Here is a 22994-nt window from a genome sequence, read left to right as displayed (position 1 = left end):
TACACGATGCATTATCATTCCGAAGGAGTTATGCGCCTGCACGTAAGGAATTTGAGACAGAAACATAAACTCTATCCTCCCGTCTGTTTACTCAGGCAAACTCCGAGGCTGGTCTCGCACCTAGGTGTGAGATCTTTCGCTGTATATTTACCATAACATCTCGATGCATCCTGTCTTCGCTGAGTTACGCTTCGACTAAGTCTGCAGATCTTATGTATGCATGCATGTATAGATGTGTGTGTGTGTGTGTGTGTGTGTGTGTGTATATACTTTTTTGAACGGGTCTATGTGGTATAACCCGAAGAATCCTTTGTTTCGAGAAACAAGTTTTCTTGTATTCTTCTACAATTTGTTCCTTTTTTTTTCTTAATTTACCAACTCTTTCATTCGTAAAAATATCTTTTAAAAACAACCCCGAAGATAAATATTCGTATTTTTTAACTAAAAATTTATTGACGAATGTCTTCTTAAAATATCACGAAATCAATGTTGAGACGAATTTACAATAAATTTAGGCAAATTGTATAGGTATATACAAATTGTATATGTTAAGAAAATCTTTCTATATTCTCATATATTTCATAGCGTAACACAGTTTCACAACTCACCGAAGGGACTATTTAACAGCACAGCAAAGTCAGCTCGTACGTAACGCATATATGTAAGGATATGTATATGCATACATATATGCATACATCTATATATATACGTTGTGTCAATTATCACGTATTATCACCGTACGAGCAGGTCCAGTGAAATAGCAATGGAAAGAGAGAAAAGAGTTTTAAAGAAAATGAAGTGTTGGAAGAAAAGAAAGAGACAGAGATATAGCAGAAACGTTGGATATGTTTGTGTGGCCGTGTATGTGTATTTTTGAGCTTACGCACGTATGAACGGTCCTTAACGTTGAAAATGTTTCACGTTAGAATCTCAAAACTTAGTGGTGACCATGTTCTTTTCTTCTTCTTCTCGTTCTATAGCTACCACTCGCCTTTTACGTTCTTCGATAATACTTAGGGCAAATAGCTTTTAGAGCAGAGCTATCTTTTTTCTCTTTTCAATGATAATTAACACCGAAAGAGCGCGAGAGGCTCGATTCCAATGATTTTCTCGAGTTCCACTTTGAAAATATTTTTTTTTCTTTTCTTTACATTTTCATCCATATCAATATTATTTCGAATTATGTGAATTTTGGATTTAATCTTTTTATATAGTTGATAATCATTATCTTTTACATATATAAATTAATAATATAATTCTTATACTCGCGATATGTATCAAAAATTGATTTATCTTTAATCTTTCGCGTTATCTCATTAACATTTATTTGAATTTAATTATTAAATCAAAATATTATGAATAAAAATAATTCTTAACATTGAATTTATTGATTTATTATTGTATTCTATAATAAAGATATTTCAAAAAAAATTTTTTATTATATATTTATTATAAATTTTATTTTTTTTATATTATATTTATTATGATTATTTTTATTTATTATGTTGAAACGTAATAAAATTTTATTAAAATATGCGGTTGCTCTCTTGTGTGTACGATTTTATAGAGGGTTAAATCGATCTTCTTTTCTTAATACGTTTTACAATGTATTTCTACATTTTTCTTAGATGTCTAAAGTTAAAAAAAGAAAAAAGAAGAAAAAGAAAGAAAGAAGAACATGATTATTATCTATCCTAGTTCTTTCTTTTTTTCCTGTCTAATGTAAGTTCCTTTAGGAAAAAGGGTGCACCTTTCTTTCTTCTTCTCTCCGCAAACTCGAGTTCCCATAAAAAAGTTTCTCCCTTCGTGAGTTTTCAAGCTTCTCTTCTTTTTCTTCTTCTTATTCTTCTTTTTCCCCGATGGTGGCCACCAACGCGGGTTGAGTGTTTTATGACTACCGTGTTTGGTAGCACGACCCACGCACTTTGTGAATCTACCGCATTAATATCGGCATACAATACAAGTCGGAACATCTTTATCGAAAGAAAGCGCCCTTAGAAATTTCTCCCTTTTGCTACCTGCTAGATAGACATCTTTGTGATATTCGGTCAACTAATATATCGTCAAATTTATTTCGATAAACATCGGTTCATTCTGTTTTATAAGATTTTTGGTTCAACCCTTTAGTTACTTACAATCCCTTTATATGAATTGTTCATACAGAAACATTGTATGAACTACTGACCACTATACTATATACTACATACTATTGACCACTATACTATATACTACATACTATTGACCACTATACCTATATACTATATATGACCACTATACATCTGTGAACACTATACCATACGAAGATATGCACGTACGAGCTAATTTATATCAAAAAATACTAATGTTAAAGTATACCGTAACAAACAAAAAATTATAGCTAATAATCGGGCCTTTTTATTTTGTATATTTTTTTTCCAAACACATAATATTATTAATCGAATATTATATTTAATATTAAAATCGTTTAATATGTGAATTATTCAAATATTTAATAATTCTTACCTAAAATAAAAAGAAACGTATACTTATATAAACGCCGTAGAGTGTTGTTATTGTCGAATCGTACTTTCTATGACAACGAACGAAACGAGAATGAGGGGAAAGACGTATAGGATAAACAATTTAAATAATACAGTGATAAAGAAGTCTCGAGAGTTGACCTTTTAGTTACCTACAAACGTTCGACATATACATACGTTGAGAAGAACGAAAGAATAAGCATTTTAATCGTTATTATTATTACGATGTCTCGAATATTAACTGTCGGTATAATTATATATAAATTCACATATATTATATATTAATTTAATACTTTTTTGTTACTTTTTAGTATACTGCAAACTATTATTTATTTTTTTTAATATCATTCGATCTATATATAATTTTATTTTCCTAAATATAAAAATATTACAATATCGAACATCATTAAAACTTTCTTTTTTTTATTGATCGTTTATTATAAAAGTGGTGTAAGTCTATTTTTGAAATCAAATTGAAAAAATGAATAATTCTTACATTAAATTATTAACAAATCATAAAAGTTAGGTGCATTCTCAATTTTATTTCAAAAAACTAAATTTATATTATTTTTATTATAAACGATACTAAAAGTAGTTTTACCTAACTAAAAATTGTAAATTTATTTTTACCAGATATTTAGATCAATGATATTATTTTCGTGGACCCATAATTTAAACACCAGAGTTTTATATCTTGAAACAAAAAAAACAATATATAATAATTCTATTGACAAACCAATATTGATTTTTTGTTTCCTCGATAAAGTAACTATCACCTAAATAATATCATTTACGTAAAGTTAATTTTTATATAATAAAATAACGTGAAATTAAAAATTAACAGGAGTCGTACAGGTCTCAGCGTCACGGGGTTCACCACCAGGAGGATCTTCGGTTGGTGGAGGCCAAGGAGGAGGATTGAATTCGGCGTTGAATTGTGCGCAGGGTTCACCGGGTTCGAGTTCAGGTGGTGGAGGATCGGCAGCAGCTGGTGGTGCAGGAGGAAGTGGTATATCTTGCGTTGGTGGTGAAGTCAATGCGGACGAAGCTTCGGGATGGAGAGGTGCTCATATTATTACAGGACTTAGGCGTCGAGCAACGGATACCTCGCAACAATATAGTCCGCAATCTCATCCACCACCATCGGCTCCATTACCGTACACTCATGGCATGGAATATAGCTCTGCGTACTGAAATCTTCTTCGAGTTATTCAAAGTTTCCCGCTATTCCTCGTGCAATCAGCCATTTTGGTTACGAGAGGACGCGTCACGTGACGTTGTTAGTAAGAAACAAAAAACGACTTCGCGAAAAAAAAGGAAAAAATAAATTTTACCAGTGTTTGTTTGTTTGTTTGTTTGTTTGTTTTGCGAATTATTTCGTTGTTACGAAACTTTATGGATGTAATTAATTAATTCAATGATTAATTAATTAAGCTTCCGTTGGTACATATATGTCGATAATTATATATATAATATATAAGAATAAGGAAAAATAATTAGATAGTAGAAAAAAGATAATGAAGAGGATAAAGTTGCAATGTATTTCATCTAAGAAAACGATAATTATTAGATTAAACGTGATTTAAATAAAGAAAATCTAGTCGATCTTGTTATCTATCTCTGACAAAAGGATGATACGTTTGATCGTCGAGAATTTCGTCATAAATAGTGATTATAGCGGCGAACGTTTTACGAGAAGACGAAAATGAAGAATAAAAAAGAAGTAAAAAGAAAATAATAAAAAAAGATGAAGAAGAAGAAGAAGTATACGACGAGTTATCTTAGTATTATGGTATACGATGAAATTCAAGGAGATGACGCATTTTTCAGTGAAATAGTCAACGATAATGATCAAGTTAACTTAATTACTGAAATATCTTTTGCTCTCTCTCTCTCTTTCTCTCTCTCTCTCCCTCTTTCTGTCTCTCTCTCTCTCTCTCGCGTCGTTTTACGTATAATAATAATAATTATAATAATAATAATATTAATAATAATATAATAATAATATTAATAATAGTAATAGTTATTAGTAATATTAATATTAACAATAATAATAATAATAATATTAATGAAGGCATTGTAAATATTATCTTAAGGAATTGACGTGAAAGCTATTATTATATCGATATCATAATTATTCATTTTTCATGATAAATGCGAAACGCGTAATGGATATTAGTCGATGTTTATGGTGTCGGGAGAGAATCTTATTAATTTAATTACAATTAGACCAAAAATCGTCGTATGGTGCTTTGTGAGAGAAATTCGTCGAGTACCTAAATACTATATATATGTTACAGTCTCTTTTTTTTTTTTTGAATATCCAATGACGATATATCCTAAATCCACATGAACCGGTTTTATGATACCTTAGTGTTATTTTTTCTTACAAAACTTGTAAGATACTTCTTTCTTTCTTTCTTTCTTTCTTTCATTCATTCGTTCATTCATTCATTCATTCTTTCTTTCTTTCTTTCTTTCTTTCCTTCTTTTTATCTTTGGAGAATATTTTTCTTATCCTTTCGTTGCTCACACCTTTTGTGTTAGGCATTATGTCATTATAACCGACCAACCTTTTCGAATATATCGAGTCGTTCCTTTTTTTTAAATCTATGAAAATACGTCATAAAATAAGGTCGGTTGCGTCTCGACGAAGTATGTCGAAACTTTGAAAAAAAGAAAAGAAAAAAACCAACGAGAAAGAAAAACAGAAAGATTTGTTAAACTCAATAAACAAAAAATGAAATATCTCGAGTCTGAAATAAATGGGGGAGACGCGTATTGTCGAAAAAAATCATTTAAGAAATGAGACGAATTATTTAAAAAGGATAATAAAAAGAACAAAATAATAAGAATCCAGTGGATTCGAAACTTCGACAGATTTCTCGGCTATCCGTCCGAGAGGAAAAGTGTTTAAAAAAAGAAAGAAAGATGCAGAATCTCTTATCAGGAAAACTATAATAATAATAATAATTAAATATTATTAATAAACTAATAATAATAACAATAGATCTTTAAATGATTGTCACCGAAAGACACCAAGGTCCGTGTAATTAAATAATAAAAAGTATACGTTTAATTAAGATAGTAGTACCTAATTAATAAAATCAGCATAAGAGAGAGAGAGAGAGAGAGAGAGAGAAAGAGAGAGATAGTATGATGATGATAAAGATGATGATAATGATTACAATATCGAATTTCAACGATAAGGTGAGACAAGTCCTTAAATTGCGACAAAAAAAAAAAGAAACTGAAAAGAAAAAAAGGAAAAAAGAAAAAAAAAGAATATTTACTATTAGAACGAATATACTTGGACATTGTGATATTTATGAAGTCTGTCGTCGACTTCCCTCTTCCAACTTCGTCCCTCACTTTTTTTTACCCCAATGCTACCCTTAGCCCTCAATCCCTCAAACCTACTCCCCACTACAACTCCTTCCCTTTGAAAAATTTCCCATCATTGTATTTTTTTGTTTTCTTTCAGACAGCCGAGAGACTCTACTCTGACATTTAAAAAAAAAAGAGATTTATTATCTCCGTCATTGCGAGAAATAACGTAATTGAATTAATTAAAACGAAAAAAAAGAAAAATAATCTATTGAACGAGACGACGACGATTTATTCTAGTTACGAATTTACGGTGTAGAATTGATCTTAGGTGAATAAACAACAACAACAAAAATTAAACTATTATTATAAATAACATTGATGAATTTAAATAATAAAATAAATAGGCAAGTTGTCGGTGTATTATTACTACGAAATGTATACGATTTTTAATGTACAAAATTAAAACACGAGAGAGGAGTAACAGAGGAAGAAAAAAAGTGAAAAAAAGAAAAAGGGAAATGAAAAAGAAAAAAAAAAGTAATAATAATTATAACGTGCTAACGAATGTAAAATAATTTGTCCTATGTCTTTGGATCATTTTGTTTCCTCGTCTTACGCTCAAACGTGAAAAAAAAAATAAATTTCAACGCGCTTAACAAAATTAACATCATTATAGTAACTACCCTTAACCTATCCAATCCGCATTTACCCCTATTCCCAAAAATATTATACCAGACGATTATAATTACTCATATTCGATGAGAGATATGAGTAGTTTTGGATTCTTTTGAAATTTACACACATTTATATTTTGTCTTTTCTTCTCGTAATTGAAATGTTCAAATTGGAATAATTTAGTTTTAAATTTGCTTGATCATGATCGCGATTGTTCGTTGATATTAAAAAAAAAAGGATTAAAAAATGAAATTATTAATGAAATGAGACTTTTTTTAAATCGCAAAGAACAACGACAATTAATCGCAAGCGTTGATTATTCCTCGATCATGCATATACTTATAACTGTTATTTGTAAATTGATCTATATATATATGCTATTTAATTTATTTGATAAGCATACGTGCATAAATTGATGAACGGTGAGATACGAATAATAATGAGAGAAAGTGAACGAATGTGTTGTAAGTACGTATGTGTGTATCTGTGTGTGTGTGTTTATGTATGTACGTTTGTAAATGCGTGAAAGATGAAAGAGGCATAATTTACTTTATCCCGCACAATTTGGCACTTATAAATATATTACAATAAAGTTTTGTTCAAACGTGCTTCAAATCATGCAAATGTGTTACTTTAACAAAACAAAAAAACTAAAATATATTTAAAAGTATTTCTTTCGGATTTTTTCCATTTTTAAAAGCCCAATTGAGTCATGGAATAAATAAAAAAAAAGAGAGAAAAAAGCATTTGCGTGGTTGAAAAGTTTCTAGGTGGATCAAGGATTCTTGGATTATTTTCAAAATCAATAACTTCTTTTTTTTCTCAAAACATTTCAAAGAAATTTTACGAGTTAGGCTTGTGTTTCACAATATTGAAAAAAAAAAAAACAAATTAATTTAACGAAGTAATTGATTTTTAAAATCATTTAAGAGAATTTTTGATCCACCCCGTACTTTATAGAAAGAAGTGTCTGAAGAAAAAGAAGATGATGTTGACGACGATTAAAAAAAAAAAAAAAAAAACACAATGAAAAACCAACACAAAAAAGAAAAATTAAAAACAAAAAAAAAATTATGGACTGACTTCTTCGCACTTTTGTCACACAAATCCCATTTATCGTCTTTTAGTGATAAATAGATGAACTTTAATTTTCATCGTTATATACATAGTTGTGTATAGAGGTCTCAACTAAATGTGTAAAAATAAATCATTGAGAAAGTATAAACGAATATCGAAGTCTCTTGCCGCTCACAAAATACGCCGAAGATAATATTTCGCTTTTTTCAATTAGTGTATATCAATAATAATTAATTAATTAATTAATAATAGTGATAATAAAAAGAAATAAAAGAAATATACACAGAAATTTTATTGAAAATATATTATATTTAAATAGGCGTACACAGATAAAGATATAGTAATGCTACTTATGGAATTAATAATATGCATTGCATATATATATTTTATATAATATTATCATTAATATAATATTATTAATGTGTAATATGTATCAGAGCTTCTCAAGGTAAGGGCTTTCCAAATGGGGTCATAAAAATTAAAATAAGACTAAAAAATGTCTGAACGCACAATTATCAGAAATTAATTCTTAACCAGTTTAACTGAACTACATGTATAATATATTTATGAGTTTATGATAGTGAAAAAAGAAGATAGTATATAGTCTATACCCAAAGTTGTGAAAATATTTGCTCAGGTAAAGGGGGTCACCAAATATAAAAGTTTGAGAAGTCCTGATATGTGTTATACTACTAATATTAATAATATTATTAATACAATATTATATGAAATTCATATATTATATAATATATAATAAATAAATTATATACATATATATAATATTGAAGAGAGGAAACACATAAATGATCGTAAAGGATATTAATTTATTGTGTGTTTCAGATAGACGAAAAGATAAGAGATATCAATTATTAATCAGGTACTATATGAGTGTAGAAAAAGATCGTTCATTTTCAACGAGATTCCAATGGAAAGTATTTTTTCATTTTTTTTTCAGGAAGTTACTTATCGTTACTATATTTTATTTTTTATTTTTAGGTATTTTTTCTTTTATTTCTTTTTTTTTTTTTTAATTAATAGAATCCAATAGACTATATAGATAGATCATTAGGAACAATTATAGAGAGGTTGTGAAAGCACGGTTAACCGTTATAATGCAGTCATCGTTTAGTAAGTAGCTGATAGTTTTAAAGCCAATTACTTATATCGACACTCTCGTTTGTGTGTATGTGTGTGATTAGCTATACTTAAATAAGCAGTCATCAAAAACGACAATAGAGATATTCGATTACTATTATCGTTATTGGTATGATTTATACGATATGTCCCTGTATAATACTGTATAATACTGTATAATATATCATTCTGTGTGTATGTGCGTGTATACATGTGACATAGACTTTTTTAAATTGTTAATACTTAACAGTAGTAGTTAATCAACCAACGACTTGAATTTAAAATCTTTTTTTCAACTTTTTTTTTGTTTCTAAGTAAATTCAAATCCTTAATTGTTTTTAATATTTTTTTGTAAAAAGTTGGATACAGCAGAGTCGTTAAAATAGTGGTAAAAATAGAAAAAATAATTTATGGCGAATATCGAATACGATTTCGTGTGAACACGCTTTAAGTTTTTGTAATATTATATCATCGAAATTAGTATTATTATTTTTAGATTAGAAAATGCGATTAAAATGCAATTTTTGTTGTTGCATTTTTTATTTTAATTTCTTGCTTTGAAACGTTTTTTTCCATTTACTACGTCGATAATAAGAAATCTATCTTATCTATAGTTTACTGTTTTATCAACGATCATTTTTACCGACTAGAATGAAAGACTGTTACATTTTTCAAACTAAAAGATCCTAAAAAATTTACACACATAAAAATGTCTATATTCGAGAGAAAAAGATGTTAATTTTTCTTTAAAAATCGTAGAATACAAAAATAAATAAATAGCTTTTTCTTACAGCCACATTATTTAAAATATTTCTCATTGATCATAGCATTAGTATAAATAATTAATTTTTGGAAATATTAATATACATAAATATAAATATATATCATCGTCATAAAATCGTTTTAAAAAGTCATATAAAGTATGGTGATGATTTTCCTTTTTCATACCAAATTCAAACGATACCCATATTTCGAATATCAACCTGATTTTTACATAAATAATATTAAATGCATTTAGATATACCCTTTCAATTATGCTTATACGATTCAACATTTTCTTTTATGTACTTAAAAAATTGTTAAAAAATATTTTAATAAAAAGAATATGTCGGATAGAATGCAATGTTGAAATCAAAGCTTATTATCATACCGTATCAATCTTAATTACAATATTCAGTTATATTATTACTCCAATTCCAAATAATATTTCATTATCGTCACTTATATTATTTAAAACATATTTATTAATTATTTGATTACCTTTTAATTCGAACAATTTCGATGCAAACACAATCGGTCGTTTGAAACTCCAACACACAATGTTCCAACGGTTTTTAAATCACATATGTGCAAGTAATATTGGTTCTTTTAAAAAAAATCGACCAATCAGAAGAGCAGTATGAAAACTGCTTATTAATTGGCAATCGCTGATTAGTCAATTAACTGCCTCGCTTTCTAACGAATCATTTTATTTCATTCGATCAAGAACTGTCTTTTCCCGCTGAACCAAGTAAGTATTTTGAATTTAATTTTTATCGATTATATTATCGTATGAATTTTTTTTACGTTGACATCGTTTAAAAATTATTGATGTTAGAATTATATGAAATTTGATGTTTAAATTCAAAATTTGGTTAATGTGCATTACGTCGTTTGATTAACGTATAATTGATTAACGTAATATCAAGAACGTCCATTTTGTTTCTCTTTTGCTTTTCAATGTCATATACATTTTTAATATATATATTACTTTCGAGTAAGGTTATTTTGTGTTTGTTCACGTATTTAAATCATCATGTTTAAACTATGTTCAGGACGTTCCTCATCTGAAGTTTCTGGTTCAGTATTCAATTTACTGAAGTCACGTTTGTTGGGACGTTTATCGGAAAATTTGAAACCTTTGCCTCTTCGTTTTTCAAGTAAGTTGGAAAGTTTAAAGTTTTCTCTTCTTTCTGCTTCCCAATGCATTCTTTTACGCATCATTAATAAACATCCTGTGAGACATATAAAAATATTGTTACGGTTTAAATTATTGCAACATTTAAGAGACAACAGTATTTGTGTTAGGTTTCTCAAGGAAATAAAAAAAATGGTCTTTTTTATAATTGTGCGCTGAAATCAATTTGTATTTTTTAATAGTGTGTAAAGATAATAATAATAATAAATATAGATAATATAAAATAACAGTATACAATAAAATAAAGGAAGCACAAAAGAAACTAATTAAATTATACATAAACTATATCAAGTAACATGCCAATATAGTACATCAAATAAAATATCAATTACTATGCGATTAACAAAATACATATTTTTTATGAATATTATCAATCATTTAAGTAATACTCTTAGATTATTATTGGAATATATTAATAATAAACAAGATGTCTGTTGTTTTTTTTTTGCCAAATGTTTGGCCAGTAGAACCTCGGACACAGTAAGATCAAAAGAAATGTTTGATATTACTGTGATTATTTTTATATAAATAAATCAGGGATGGAAACATTGGCAGGATTTAGTTTTTGCGGCAACAAACTTTCGAGTTCTTAATGCCAATTAATAATAATAATAATAATAATAATAACAATATTATATAAAATATCACAAGAAGAACTTGACCATTTCTCTAAAATCTAATTAAAACGAATAGAAGGAAGAACGTGTTAAGTAAATATTATAAAATAAGTTATAATAAATTATAATAATTACAGTACATGCAAACCAAATTCCACTAATCGGTCAGACATGCTTATACATATAGTTGCACCGATATAAATTATTTGGAAAAAAAAAGAAATAAATTACTCATTCAACCAATTTTTCAAATTCAACATTAGCCTCTTCGTAATGATGGAATCTACCTCTTTTTTGACACCTCGCTATAACAGCAGCGGTAGCCACACAAACTGTGATAAGAATAACAGTAGTTGTAACAAGAGATAATATTAAAGTTGCCATAGTAGTTTTTGAATTAGACAATTCTTCAGAATTTGTATCAGTTAAAGGTGCGGTTAGATGATGAGTCGATGAATGTGTAGAATTTTCTGTTTTAACACTGGCTGTTGATTCTGTGATATAAAATCATAAAGTAAATTAGATTAATTTATTGTTTTCTTTTATATTCAATCAAAATGTACTTACTTTGTAAAAACTTATATATCTTGAATGTGTCTAAATCTACAATGTAAATTTCTGATCCATCATTGCTTACAGCTATGTCATGTGGTCTTAGAAATCTTTGCGTAGGTGCAAACTGTGATAATATATTCCCTGTATTGATGTCTACAATAGAACCATGTATATGCTCATTCAGATAAACTGGATCAGGTCCATTGATCAAGTAAAGTTTTTCTTGTGCGTATGCAGCACTGTAGATTTTTGTACCAATATTGGAATGCTTGTACTGTTTATGGAATGTGCCATTACTAGCAAAAAAACAAGAAACTCTACCATTTTCTCTATCGACAACAAAAATGTAATCAAGGTTATGTGCTAGAGCTAATGCATGTGGTAAAAAGAATGCACTAGGCGGTGGTGGTTGTAGATAATTCATACCTACAAAAAATAAATATAAATTAGTTATATTACAAGATTAAAGGATAAAATAATTTTCTAATTTATTTTATTCTAGTAGTTAAAAATATTTACCTCCCCAATGACGACCCCATTGTAAGATTTGTTCACCTTTCTTGTTAAACTTAATAATTCTAGAATTACAATAACCATCGCTGACAAAGAAATCTCCATTTAATTGTACAGCAACTGCTGTTGGTTTACAAAATCTTGTTTTATCGTTACCAGGTTCAAAAGCTTCTCCAAGAATTAGAGATGGTTTTATAATACTGTGTTTAAATAAGGCAGCTCGATCATGCATATCAATTTGTACAAATTCTGTATTGTATTGTTCTCTTTTTAATTCATTCCAGCATGCCTTTATATCGTTAGCATCAAATTTCAATACTTGATGTAAGGCAACATCTGTAATCCAGTAATTTCCTTCGAAGTCTATTGTCAATCCATGAGGTAAATAAAACATATTTTTACCCCATTGCAATAATTTTTTCCCACTTTTTATCCATAAGTAAGATAGTGTTTTGTCTTATCGGACCTTTATTAGGATCAAATTTATTTTCATTATCAAATGTATCTTGGTCCCAACTTCTATTTCCTCTATGGAACAATACTATGTTTCCATTAGGATGCAACGACACTGATGATATTTGTCTTAAATTCAAATCGGATCCCCATTGAGAATCCCATTCTATATCTATGAGAAAAATTAGATATACATTTGTAAATAATATAAACAATATTTGAATAAATATAAAAGAATTCTTACTTGGATCTAATACTTCTGAAGATTGTGTAGATATTTCGCTATCGATTGTATTAACATTTAGTAACTGCATATTACGATTGGAAGGAAGTGTTGGATTCCATTGAGGTGCTAAAGGTCCTACCTTTCTATCTGCATTGTCTGAATACTCAGAATACTCATTAATATCAAATTTTGTATCAGGTAAGTGAATTGATTTTTCCTGCATAATAATAAATTTTAATTAATCTACTTCCATATGTTAATATGTATCATACTTAAATATATTATGTTTAGAAATGAAGGACCATATTTACCTGATCATTTGACAAATCTTGGGACAACGTTCCAGTAAAAGCAGAGATGATAAATAAAATATTAAAATAGCATAGAATGTCATGTCGAATGAGCATCATTCTTAAACAAAATTGTCATCAGCTTTGGACGCAAAGTTAATTCGCTCGCTTTAAATCTCATTTAGTACATCGCTCGTTAATCGCACTGTGTTAATTAGAATATTCTAAGAAACTGTTAAAATGATTCTATGCAAAGTATTATAAAGTGACATATCAAGTTTCTACTCTGATACTTGAAATAACGTTTGATCTAAGAAGATTCCTAGGATTTTAATTAGACTAGATTATTCAACATTGTTATTTACTTGTAACTGCATAGATTATTACTGACACATGAGTTTAAAGTCATTATATTTATTTAATATTTTGTCGAATATTCGTCTGCACATATGTCGACGTGTCAAGAATAAAATCACACATTCCTTATTGAGTAGCGTTACTGTAGACGCGCCATATGTTTCGATGCTGTTTTACCGATCAGATGTTTTATCCATGATCTGAGACTTTGATCAGGAGATGGCGACTCAAGTATTTCCGAGAACTTTTAACAAACGAAAGAATAAATTTTTATTGTGCAAAATGTTTATGAGTTCAAAGATAACGTTTTTCTAAACAAAAAAACTTTACGTATTAGTCTATATTATTACATTAAATTATAATTAAATGTTTAGTATAAAATTTAAAAAATGAAATAAAAATTAATATTTATTTATATAGAAGATAATTTGTTTATAGAAAAAATTGGAGAAAAATAACAATTGTATTGTTGAAATATAATTATCAAAATATTTAATTTTAGCCTAAGTGTGTTCAATAATATTTTAATTAACAGACGTACTGATTTAATTAATTTTTTAATTATTTTTTATTTTTATGGGAATAAATTACAACTAAAGTAATATATTTGAAAAAATGCTTAATACTGTTGCAATTATTTTTTCTATACAAAAATTATTTTCCTATATTTGAGCCGCTTATTTTGAAAGTGGCCTAACTCCATCTTCCAAAAAAATCGAGTTAGCTACAGTAATAGTTACATTTTTACATGATCTTTTCATTCTGAAGCAATTTGTTACAAATATATTTAAAATTACGAAGATATTGTAACTAGAAAATTTGTCAATCAACAGAATGATGAAAAAGTTTATTTTGAAAATGGCCTAATTCCATTTATCAAGTATTATTTTCCAGTAGACCAAAAAAATTTGACAATATTATATTGACACCACTGTATGAAAATATCAGACAAAATACAACAGAAAAATTGAAGAACACAATAGACCTACTACGATTTATACGATATAATAATTTGATATTCTTTTTATGGATAGATGAGTTAACTATACAATAGCGCTTCATACAGCAATTAAGAAGATTAAGGAAAAAAATAATCTTTAAATTTAAATTCACATTAATATCAATATCAATTGGTGAAGCAGGTTACTTTCCACAAAAAAATATGTACTAACATTTAATTATACGTAATAAAAAAAATAATACATATTCTGTTAGATTGGTTCACAAGTACGTTCTATTCTTTCTAATTAAAAGTTCAAAAATACAGTTCAAACCGTACGGATTTATTAGATAATCAAATACATCATATTAAATACAATATTATGAATTAAAGTTACATTTGTCTTCATAGCTCAGATAGTAGAACACTCGCTCGGGAAACGAAAGGTACTGGGTTCGAATCCCAGTCTAGACAACAGAAGCCCGAATTGTCCAATAGTTTTATCTCATACTGCGAATTATAATGATAAGGAAGATCCATAACTACATCCTCTTTGTATAATTATCTTTGAAAAATTCACACACTTGCAAATGTACCATGCGAGTGAGCGTATTCAGTGATTTAAGGAAGTTGTTTTTGACAATATATCTTTTGTTTTTGGTTTGGTTTTTAACATTGTCAATATACATACATAAGCTATAAACGACCTTACAACAGCCTAATCAATAGAGTATTTAACATATAATTTTTGGTAGTCTTCTTTGCTTGAAGCGTCTCTCCAAAACACATTAATACATTTATAGTAACTAAACGTTATTATTTTAATCTCTACATATTGCAGTCTGTTATGAGATCAACAGGGTAAGTAATGGAAAACTAAAACATAAAAAAAACCATTACGTTTTGGGCAAGCCTTTAGGGCAAAGAAGAGGTAAAGAAGGATAAGGGAAAGGATTGGAAGGTGATGGGAGAATATATACAATATTTACAATATTTACAACTATATCTAAAGAACATAGTGTCTAAGGCACCTACTGTACAAATTATTATATATAATACTGTTATAATTAATACTAATCTAGTTAATGGTGTTCAGTCTTATTGTCAAATATGATATTTAGTCCGTTGCTGCTGCTCTTCTTGCAGCTGCGACCGATGTTGTCTTTTCTCTCTTGCTTTACGTCTGATTTCGTCGATGTGTTTGGCATCATTCTGAAGCCACCAGTAGTTCTTAGATAGTCTATCCAGACTTTGATGGTCTTTAAGTAATAAGGCTTTCGAGTAGACCCATTTATCGTTAGGTATGTTATCAATATCAGTCACAATATATCTTGGCTGGTGTAAGGCGGTTTGAGCTTTTTCCTTGAATAGCCGACGGTAGTAGCACCAGCGCTGTCCTGCTGGCGCGGGAGGCCCCTCTGCGGTGTTGCTAACGGTAGGTGAGCGTGCTCTCGTGTTCTCGTGGTCGAGGGCTAGGGCGGGTCGTGTAAGAGCTGAGGGCCGGCTTGCTACGCTGCTCCGTGAGGTGGGTCGCCAGACCTGAGGGCCTACTAGTTCCGCTGGGCAGGGACCGTGATGATGAGCTGAGAGATAATAGGTGAGCAGTCAATTGCCTCGAGGAGGGCTGGATTGACGCGACGTCGTCGACGGCTGTTCAACAGCAGGTTCGTCGTGTGGTTGGGGAATTTGTCGGTGCATATCCATCATGTGGTTACAAGTAATAATTTTGATTTGCGTCAGGAGACTGTCCGTGGTTTCAGCGAGGGTTTTGAGCGTCGAGTTGATTTTTACGAGCTCCGTAGCCATTTGGTCCCGCTGAGGGTCGTTAGGGTTGCGGGAAATCTCGATGATATCGTCGGCCGTGTAGGTGAGCTTGTCGAGGTTAGCGGACTGCAGGGGTCGCAGTATCCTGGAGACGTTCAATGGAAGGAGGTTCAGCCAACGGATCGGGATAGCGTCATCGCCGACGATGTCGCCGGTTAGGTTGCACATACGATAGAGGAGATTTGAGGGCCAGCGGTCACCCATGGTGAGGCCTGAGAACAGCTTGTGCAGACGTTGCGCTGCGGTGTCGTCGAAGCGGAAGAGAACCTGCGCCTTAAGGTGCTCGTACCTGCCTGCCGGGAGCACGTTGATAAGCACATTGAGCAGTTCCTGGAGTGGATCACTGTCCAGACCAGCGACCGCCGAGTGTAGCGCTGGATATCTGAGTGCACGTCGAAGCAGATAAAGATCGATTCCAGCTGAAGAAACCACGCTTCTGGACATTGTCGCAGAAACGGCGGCGTGCGGAAGGCCACGTGACGTCCGACGTCGACAGTAGTACTTGCTATTGCGTCCTCGTGGAGAGGAGCAGTGGAGTCGGTGTTTAGGTCAGCAGCCGGTACAGGACTCCGGCGTTCAGCGCCTTCCTGGATAGGCGAGTCCCTCATGGCAGGCGCGCTCAGCATGTTGTTGGTATTGTGCTAAGTGGTTTTAGTGGATATGATGGGCATCTTTGTTGAGGTCGAAAAGGTACCGGACAAAAGATGACTATGCTCGCGATAAAAGTTCTCGAAGGCAGCGTCGGAGAGCACGTGGTGGCTGCCGAAGCTCGAAGATGGTCCCAAATCACGTCAGGGTCACCAATTTGGGATTTCGAGATATCGAACCGATAGCGTTAAAGCGAGTTTCCTTGACTGGAAATCGTTCCGTAAGTAAGGAGAATAAATAATAGGGAAAGCCGGGTTGAGATAAATGAAATCACCACATTATTATTTGTGATCTCGAGGGACGAGCTTTTATTCAGAGACGATGAGTACAAAAGACGTTGATGTGATGTATAATAGCGAGATGATGCCAAGTGCGGACAGGATGATGCTGAACTTGTGCCGGATGAAGACGATCTGACGATCCGAGCGTCTTGATGTAGACGAGAGAGAGGTGATCGCAGCGATCATCCACGTGGCCCAATAAGTCGATGTCACGTCAGGAATGCTTCTTGCGAGGCTGTGTCCTGTGGCGTGTGCTGAAGCTAGCGTTGCCGATCGAGAGGTGTCAGCACTGACCTGGTGCGAGCCACCATATATCTATAATTCGCGGTCGTTGATAAAATAGTTGAATAATTTGGTTCAAAAGTTGTTTTTAGATAGCTCAGATGGACAGAGCATTCGCTCGAAAATAAAGCGAGTAAAAGACTCATTTTTTTGTGAGATCACATTTTCCTAACTAATTGATCTCATAAATTATATGCTTAGATTTAGTAAATAAGTATATGCTAATAATAAAAAAGAATTATTTTTGTGAAAAAATAAAATAGTCATTCGATTAAAATTTAATTTAATATTATTACAGTTAAACGAATATTTTCGTTTGACGGATATACTTATCATCGTGTTGATTCGGCAAAATATTTTGGGTACACAGTTTTCAATGAGGATTTCGCATACAATTGGTTAAATGTATTTTATGTATCATATATTTTATGTAATAAATATTTAATATATATCTAATGAAACTATCAAAAATATTCAGACTCACCACATTTCTTCATACTTCGATTATTTATAAAGCAATCCCTGGAGATATTATTTTCAACAATAGGTCAATTATTAATATTTTTAGACATATATTATTTATTTTTAATATTTACTAAATTTCTAATAAAAGAAATAATGTTAAATTAATATATGGTATTGCAAAATTTGAAAGTTCCAATAATGATTTTTGGTTGCGTTTCATTATGTGGATTATGTGGAAGTGGCTCATTTATCTGTTATTATTTTAATTCTGTAGAGAGAGAGAGAGAGAGAGAGAGAGAGAGAGAGAGAGAGAGAGAGAGAGAATATAGTTTTTATGATAATACTTATATACCGGATAGCATAAATAGTTTATTTTAAGTAAAATTTAACGACGAATTATTATACATCGAATATGTTTAAAAGAGGAGACATTAGTTGTTTCAAACATAACTAATGACTTCCTGTTAGTTTATAACGTAAGCTCTTGAAACTTATGTTATTTCAAATGTTAATGATCACAAGCTTAGACAATTTTAGAAGGTGCATGAGTAACACGTGCACATTAGAAGGATTTCTACTTGTTCTCCGCAGGCGCATTATGTATATACTAAGCGCAATGTGTTATCGCAGCATTACACTTCATTATGTTCTACCATGTTTAGATATAATTTACTATATACCTTGAACAAAATTTTACGAGTATCTCTTTAGGAAGAAAAAGGTTGATAATGAGAAAGAACAAATCAATATTAATGTTTATAATATTTTCGTGAAAATACGATATTCATAAAATATTTGTTTTTAGCATAAATCGTTAAATTGTGTATCACTTAATATTAAAAAATTAATGCTGTAAGATTACAGTCAAGGCTATTATATAAAAGATAAATTAGGAAAAAAAGAAGAACCATTGACGCCAAATAAAACACCAAGTATTTTATTCTAGGATTGAGAATCATTGTTCTAGAAGAATCATGATCACTTTATTTCACGGACCATTATTCTCATGTCATAGCATTTTCTAATACTACGTTTGAGATGTGAATGCTTTAAAGACATCCCAAAGTACCTCTGTTGTCCACTATACACCAAAACATGCTTTGAACGTATGCCATTCGATTTTCACCCCTTATCCTTCCCTTTTAATTCGAACAACACGTTGACACGTGTTTTCACGTTTTCCATCTTGCATTGCTGCGAACGACAGCATGATCTCGACCATTGTCGTGTGTTGTAGCGACGATCGTCGAAGTCAAAGAACTGGTTGGGGGTGAAAGTGGTTAGAGGGTTGCGTTCACATGGTAGGAAAAGACTGAGAGGCAGCTTGCTTTCAACTAAATTTTCATCTACGACCGACACTCACCTCTTAACGTCCAACATTATGCACTCTCACTTTCCTATTATCTTCTACGACTAAAAGATTTGACAACCCTTTACTTCTGCATTTTTTTCTACTTCTTAATATTTTTAAATGTAATATTATTGATTTAAAACGATTCTTACATTACACATTACAACCAAGTCGAAACTATGTACATTGTTAGCTATTTTCATGCCGTTCGTTTTATTTTTTTGGGTGGAAGATCGTCTGGAAAGAAAGAGGGTGTACAAGTGAAGCCTGTAAATCTATTAAGGCTTGCAGGAAAATAAGAAAAGCTCCATGGAGTCTCTATTTCTATGTTAAACAGTCGAATTCTTTTATTCTTTCTCTTTCTCTTTTTTTCTCTCACGTTTTATCTCTTAAGAACGAAAGGTATTCGCAAACAAATTACATCCCTCCGTTCTGTGGTAGAGGTAAGCTGATTTTTATCACCAACCATCCTTTCTCAGCCAGAAACTTTCTTTCTTTCTTTCGGAAGAACTTGCGAATGGATCGGAAAATTAGAGGGATTCGAACAACGAAATAGATTCTTTCTATCTCTCTTTGTCTTTCATTATTTCTTTTTATCCCCTGTTCGTTTATTCGAAACACGTTCCTTTAACTCTTCCTCGTGAATCGTTTTAATAATCGTGGATTACATTGTGAGAATTTTCATTTCAACCGATCCACCTCTTTACCTTTTATTTTGTCTTCTTCTTCTTTCTGTTTTATAGCTTTAGGACGAACCAACCGTTGTGTGCGAGAAAGTATAAAGAAGAAGAGGAGGAGGAGAAGGAGGAGGAGCAGATATGAAAAAAGAAAGAATGAAACAGAGCAAGAAAAAAGGGCTAAGGAAAATGTGAGATGAGAGAAAAGGACAGTGAACATAATTTCATAGCTTGAGCGGGGGAGTGCACTCATTACAATATCCATTGTAACACTCCTCAGACACGTAACTCGTTCAAATACGGTGGAAACAAGCGCGACGACGAAACGGTTTAACACCACTGAAAATAATAATAATCATAATAATAATCATAATAATAATAAGAGGAAGAAGAAGGAAAGAAGGTGGATCACGTTGAAAATAATTTTCAACGAGATAATTTCTTTTTTTTCTTTTTTACGTTCCGATTGGCTACGCTGGATTACGAAATCTCGCAATGTTTAAAATATCCTTAATTATATAATAATTAAGTTATATGATAATATATCATTATTTTTAATTGATCATGGTTAATTTCGTAGTAGGAATAATTTATTAAAATATTAATGTTTAGGTGACCCCAAAATTGTAGATAAATACATGCAACTATAATTTTTAAAACCGAAAAATAAAAAAATAAGGTTGCATGTATACGATTAGATTTAATTTATAAATTGAAATGGAAGAAAATTGAAAACAGTAACAGGATGAGGAGGAGGTGGAAGAAAGTGTGTGTGTATGCGAGAGAGAGAGAGAGAGAGAGAGAGAGAGAGAGAGAGAAGACAAATGATATGTTTTAGGAAAAGGACAATGAGAAATTTCGATGGAAAACAAAGAGCTGAACGGAAGGTCCGAGTAAAGTCGAAAGCGTCCCGATCGATAACGCACGAGCGAGTACTCGTGGCTCTCTGCAATAATAAATTATCCTGGTGCGAAGCGCGAACTACCGATCCAACCGGATAACGTCGCTGAATTCGAATGCGCCAAGATTATCGTACGATTTCTATTTGCGGTCTCTTTCTCTCTCCCTCTCTCTCTCTCTCTCTCTCTCTCTCTCTCTTTCTCTCTTTCTATCACCTTAAAGGAAATAGTTCTCCTCGTGACGTTTAATACGATGGTTCGTTCGTTCGTTCGTACATTAGTTCGTTCGTTTGTTAAATTTAAAGTTTTAAATCGAGCTGGGAGAGATAAAAAATAAAAAATATCAAGTTAATATTTATTTATTTATTTTTTTTTTTTTTACACGACACGAAGAGCGTGCTTCAAATCATTTTGTCGCAAACTATAACGAAAAAGTCGAAGTAACACTTTTATTGCATTTGCGTTTGCGCTTGTGACTTATAAATATTTAATTTTTTTTTTTTTAATAGCATTTATATGCAACTTCGTCATCTTTTTTATTTATGTATTTATTTATTCATAGTTTTATACGTGTGATTAATGATATTTAGATTGTTTTATATGACAAGTATCTTAATTTAGAGATCATATTCGTATAAATTCGTTTCGTATAAATTCATTTTTATATGTGTATGTGTATAATGACCCTTAAATGGGTCAGTCGTTCATACAAGACCTTTGCATGGAAAATTCCTATATGGGTTGTTAATAATGAATGAGTTTTTCATATTTATATGTAAAATAATAATTTTTGTGTGTTTTTTTTTTTTATAGAAACATTATACACATGATCTAATAATCTTTGCAGTTAATTTTTAAATTTATAAATTGTAAGAGAATTTATGCGTATTCGTATGTTTTTGTTAATGAAATTAATTTTAAAAGAAAATTAGAATTATATTTCTAATCGTGTTTTACGCTATTATCGAAATAACATTTTATATGAGACCTCGTATTTGCTATTTTACTTTTTCTTTCGTTTATTCTCCATCCCCCTCCCCCGTTTTCTTGAGCAAATTGACTCTCGTTCATTACTTCGAGAAACAATTCAGCAGATGCTACAAAACTCTAAAAAGGGAAAGGGTGGAGAAAGGACGAAGGGAAATTACGATAGAAGAGAGAAAAACGAATGAAATTTTCTATTTAATAGAACAATTTAACGAGAGAAGACGTGTAAATATCATTAAATTTCTTGTTTCTCATTTCTTTTTTTATTTTTTCTTCTTTTTTTTTTTACAAGAATTACGAAACCGAAAAAGTTTCATTCCGTGTAACTTAATACTTATATTTAAATATAATTTTAACTCTCTCTCTAGCGTGTATATTATATTAATCGTTTGAAAATATTTGAAAAGTTTGAAATAAATTAGAAAATCATTTTACTTTGGTCAACAGATTTGATTTTATAATAAATTATTGATAATTTTGTTATTTCTTGATTAAATATGTTTAACAATGAATAAAACGCGTTTCCTATTTTTTTCTTTTATTCCAGATGAATATTTGACAAGAAGCTGAAACATGAAAATGGGATTGGAAAGGATTCAAAGCAATTCAATGTATTGCATCCACCATCGTTGTAGACGCCGTCCTGGTTCTTATTTTCCTTTAAAATCGCCACATCCTTTCGGATTCTCTCATTGGACACAAACGTATACGGGCACTGCGTAATAAGATTTGTATCTTCATAATCCATGGAATTAGAGTAGGAAAGAAAATCGTGAGATGCGTGCACATAAGGTAAGTACCTTCTATATATTCTACGTATACACATACATGTTTTCAAATTTCTAAAAGCAATCTCGAAGGTAGAAACCATATGCAACTCTACTGTGCTTACAAAAGGATTTTTAGAATCTTGTACGAGGAGAAAATTGTAATCCTT

At 30.8% G+C, this 22994-nt stretch overlaps 3 protein-coding genes across 3 annotated transcripts in view; 2 read left to right on the top strand and 1 right to left on the bottom strand.

Moving 5' to 3' along the window:
• Positions 1 to 8630, top strand: part of otp (orthopedia homeobox) — a 34643-nt gene extending 26013 nt beyond the window's left edge. Inside the window, exon 6 of the mRNA XM_089171175.1 lies at positions 3364 to 8630. Coding sequence (XP_089027301.1) covers positions 3364 to 3713 — 350 coding nt within the window. The 3' untranslated portion in view covers positions 3714 to 8630. The remainder of the gene's footprint in view (positions 1 to 3363) is intronic.
• Positions 7891 to 13845, bottom strand: LOC107073531 (peptidyl-alpha-hydroxyglycine alpha-amidating lyase 1). Its single transcript, XM_015334220.2, is given in 7 exon segments — positions 7891 to 10729; positions 11597 to 11803; positions 11877 to 12290; positions 12384 to 12807; positions 12809 to 13002; positions 13075 to 13273; positions 13368 to 13845. Coding segments are annotated over 7 exon segments (1746 nt in total). The 5' UTR covers positions 13467 to 13845; the 3' UTR covers positions 7891 to 10520.
• The window catches only part of nolo (ADAMTS-like no long nerve cord), a 241059-nt gene continuing 228582 nt past the window's right edge, over positions 10518 to 22994 (top strand). The window contains exons 1-2 of the mRNA XM_015334210.2: positions 10518 to 10654; positions 22605 to 22849. Coding sequence (XP_015189696.2) covers positions 22835 to 22849 — 15 coding nt within the window. The 5' untranslated portion in view covers positions 10518 to 10654; positions 22605 to 22834. The remainder of the gene's footprint in view (positions 10655 to 22604; positions 22850 to 22994) is intronic.

Source organism: Polistes dominula, unplaced genomic scaffold (assembly GCF_049000335.1).
Source record: "Polistes dominula isolate Pdom_NZ unplaced genomic scaffold, Pdom_raw_medaka contig_31, whole genome shotgun sequence".
Lineage (NCBI taxonomy): Eukaryota > Metazoa > Arthropoda > Insecta > Hymenoptera > Vespidae > Polistes > Polistes dominula.
The sequence above is the reverse complement of the archived record's forward strand: the minus strand, read 5'-3'. Positions and strand labels throughout refer to the sequence as shown.